General features: G+C 26.9%; 1 protein-coding gene across 1 annotated transcript in view; it reads left to right on the top strand.

Moving 5' to 3' along the window:
• LOC108688449 (dynein heavy chain 1, axonemal-like) overlaps positions 1–4,047 on the top strand; it is a 106,064-nt gene that overhangs the window by 5,833 nt on the left and 96,184 nt on the right. Inside the window, exons 4-10 of the mRNA XM_018194716.1 lie at positions 314–643; positions 1,070–1,193; positions 1,246–1,422; positions 1,630–1,980; positions 2,567–2,779; positions 3,034–3,293; positions 3,422–3,890. Of these exons, the coding sequence (XP_018050205.1) occupies positions 314–643; positions 1,070–1,193; positions 1,246–1,422; positions 1,630–1,980; positions 2,567–2,779; positions 3,034–3,293; positions 3,422–3,890 (1,924 nt within the window). The remainder of the gene's footprint in view (positions 1–313; positions 644–1,069; positions 1,194–1,245; positions 1,423–1,629; positions 1,981–2,566; positions 2,780–3,033; positions 3,294–3,421; positions 3,891–4,047) is intronic.

The raw sequence follows: 4,047 nt of genomic DNA, 5'->3' as shown, positions 1-4,047 counted from the left end.
GCTTTTGCTTTACAAAAGCACCCATCAAAACTTTATATAACAGAGATAATTTATGCTTATTAAAATTTAAATTAAAATGTAAAAATAAAAGATTTAAATTTATGTGTTTAAAATTTATATAAATTCGAACTCACTTAAAATAAATTATTTGTTTTACATAATTTTGTTAAAAAATTAAGATATCTCTTTCTATAAACAATATATATTTTATAATCAATTTATATATTTCTTAAAAAAATATCTTTTGCTAGTATAATATAATATATATAATATATATATTTCCGCAATTTTAACATATTTTGCCATTTAACAGAACGATAGAAGAATGGAAAAATCTGGGCCTCATTAATGGTATTCGTTATCCATTACCAGCCACGGTATTTGTCGAAAGGATTATAGAAAAAAAATGGATATTTGATCGCTATAATACTAAACTCAATAATTTGTTCGGTTGGTTTCATGCCGCCGTTACGGATTATAATAACGAACAAAAATTGTGGACTGTCCTCACTCTAGACGGTTTCAAGCGAAAATTCCTTCTGCCTAGAATATATATTCAATTTTTTGGAGAGGATCCTAGAAAATTTGCCAAGAGAGTGGCTGCTGCTATTAAACAAAGACAAATTGCAGAGACTAGTATCAGGTTAATTTATTAGATTAAAATATTTTTTATTAGATTAAAGTATTTTAATATTTTTGTATTATGTCTTACTTATAATAATAATTTAAAAAGACACAAATATGACGTACGTGTATAACTAAAGAGAAATTTCAATAAAACTGATGTCAGTTTCTCATATATTTTAACATTTCATGAAAGTATTGGTTTAATATGGTAACGCTACATATTGTTATATAACTTTTAAAATATCTATTTCACGTAACGAAAGTGGAATATGAATTTACCAACACATTCAAAGTTTACATTTTCTTAAAAGCGATCTGAGAAAAAAATTTAGAACATCATGCACAAAACAAATAATAAATTCCGGATTTTTTTATATTCTTTAATGATTTTAACGAAAAGGATTTGAGTGATTTAAATGTTTTTTGCAATAATTATATGTAGATATCACTTTTATTTGGACTGCATGTTAGTAGAAGGTATGCCAACACTGGATGAAAAACAACAGGAAATTCTGTTAACCACGCGAAAAAGTTTCATGAAATCTGAATCTAAACATCTTTCCAATGTAGGTACATTTCCTATTTATTTTCTTCAGTTATTGATTTTTTAATATTTAGTTGATGGATGAAGTTGTTTTGGAATATCGTCGCGTCATGTGCGATCTTATGTGGAGATCCCTTATATGGGAACAGCCGGAAATGTTTAATTTCATTTCGTGGAATGAAATTAATGACATTCATGAACTTAAAATACCAGAAATGGGAAAGTTTTGCACTGAAATGGAAGACTTTACGGTATTTACAAAGAATTACATATAATACTTGCGTTTGATCCTTTATGAGAAAATACTACTGGATTCGCAATATAACGGTTGAAAATAATTGAAAAGCCATCATCGAATATTGTATATTTGTTTCAATAGTTTTTTTACTAATCCGTTAATATTTTTTTCACAAGAGACATACATTTTACTCAAAAAATATGATTACAATTTATTGCAGAAAACAAAAAATTTTTTTTGCTGGACAGTTTTGTACGTTTTGCCGGAAATATACGAAGCTATGAGTTGTGTAAATGTCGAATGCAGTAACATATTGAATATGAATCTCTTTGTCTCGAATTATGGAAAGTCTATGTACCTGTTAGAGTTCGAGTCGCAGCAGCAGCAAGAAGCTGGTATAGTGATAAAGTATCTGAAAGAAATGTGGTTGGAAAGGATTACACAGTCGGTTAGATTACGTTTAAGAGATATTTCAGGAAAAAAATGGTTCGATCTTGAGCAAAAGAATCATGATGAATACAATATGATAAACATGAACCGATTTATGTCTCTTATTACATATCGAATGCAGGTATATCTTAAAGTATTTGATTGCACATGTTTTAATTTAATACGTTTTATTTTTAATATGTATAATAAAATATGTGCTTGAATTGCATGTTTATTTAAAATTAATATAGGAATATTAATATAAAAGTATCAAGTAGAAATATTAACGTCTAATTACATCATACGTTATAATCAATTAATATAGGAATATTAATATAAAAGTAGAAATATTAACGTCTAATTATATCATACGTTATAATCAATTAAATAAAAATATAAATTTTTTAAAACAGATTTTCAGAAATTGTTTATCTGAAAAGGTAAAGAAAAAAATATTTATTATAAAAATTTATTAGAAAATAAAAAAGCCAATTCAAGCTCGTATTAAAAATTAAAAATTAAAAATTATAAAATTATAAATTATAAACAGGATTACAATTAAATAAACATAAATTTAAATAAATATTGATATACAATACTATTTGTTTAATTGACAAATTATATTGAATATGATTTATCTGCAATTTATTGAATATAATCTCTTATAATCCATAAAGATTCATTTTCTACAATTGACATTAATCATATTATTTTATCTGTTGCTGCAGGATGCGCTTCGGGATCTTGTGAAGAAATCGATGGCCTTATACTTAGAAATATTGGAAACTCCAGCTCTTTGTACATTAAATGTGGATGAAAATTTTGTGTGGGGTGATGATCTGATAAACACACACTTTAAATCTCCAGTGAATCCTATCTTTATTATTGATATTGCTATGAATGACAAAACTGCTTATTATTTAACGGATCTTGAATTATTTGTGGTATGGATAAACATATTTTCTTACATTTATTTATAAACTATCTAATTAAATCACTTATTTATAGATTTTTTATTTAATCAAAGATTCAATAAAAAATTATTTTTATCAAAGAATGTTCAAAATGTAATGTACACACATTCAAATTATATTTATTGTTAATTTTATATTAATCCATTAGGTTAATTGATTTTACTATAAATTATGTGTCTAATTATAAGCATTAAAATATTTAATAAATTAATTTATTTCAGGAAATTATTATAGCTATATTAGACAATTCTTTGAAGCAGTGTCAACAAATTGGAAAAATTCATCCTTTCTTATTACCTTTTCTGAAATTTCCCAAAGATCTGTATCTCAGCTCGGTCGACTTATTAGAGGAACAGGTTTGTGAAGTTCGAGAACGCTTGAGAACTGCTTATCAGAAGTCTATAATATCCCTAAAGGCATATGTGAAGGAATACCAGCAATATTTAGAATTTTATAAACTGGATGTCGAAAAATATGTGGAGTGAGCTCAGATCGCTTCAGGCGATATCAGATAACTATACTTAATTGGATTTCTGAATTAGAAGGCAACGCGACTAATTAACAAAGTCGAAAAATATCAATTATCTTTTTAATCATCACTTTTTTTAGGAATTTCAAAAAAGCAGATCACACTATTGTGGAGATCGGAGATGAAGTATTGTTCCACTTTAAGATGAAATCGATCCTCGAGCTCACACTTCCAAAAGATATTGCTATAGGACCTTTCTATGTGAATGTCCGTCCTCTCAGGGACTTTCTTATACAAAAACGACAAAACTGTTACACACAGTTACTTATTATGTTTACTGACAGCTTGAGAACAAAGATCAATGTCGTTCTGTTTGATTACGAGCAAATTAAAACGAGGCTAAGGACAACATCACGCAATATTGAACATTTGTTCGAAGAACAGGATTGGATAGAAACTGTACCACTGAAAGTGAAAAAACTAGACGAAATTGTACAAAAATTGAAATTTCAATACAACATTCTTGATCACTTCTGGTGGAATCTATCCGACGGAGACTTTGAAGCTAAATGGCAAGCTATCGGTTTTCCGCAACAAGTGCAGCTATATGTAAGATTTTCTTTGTATAAAGACATATCAATATACAAGGTGTCTTAATAACTATTATTAAATATCTTTATATCTATCAAGTTTATAGAGGAAAATCTGTACAATCAAAATTGTATAATATAAAGAAGGTTATTATATAATAAAAATATATAATAAA

Source organism: Atta colombica, unplaced genomic scaffold (assembly GCF_001594045.1).
Source record: "Atta colombica isolate Treedump-2 unplaced genomic scaffold, Acol1.0 scaffold105, whole genome shotgun sequence".
Classification (NCBI taxonomy): Eukaryota; Metazoa; Arthropoda; class Insecta; order Hymenoptera; family Formicidae; genus Atta; species Atta colombica.
This window is presented reverse-complemented; position numbering and strand designations above follow the sequence as displayed.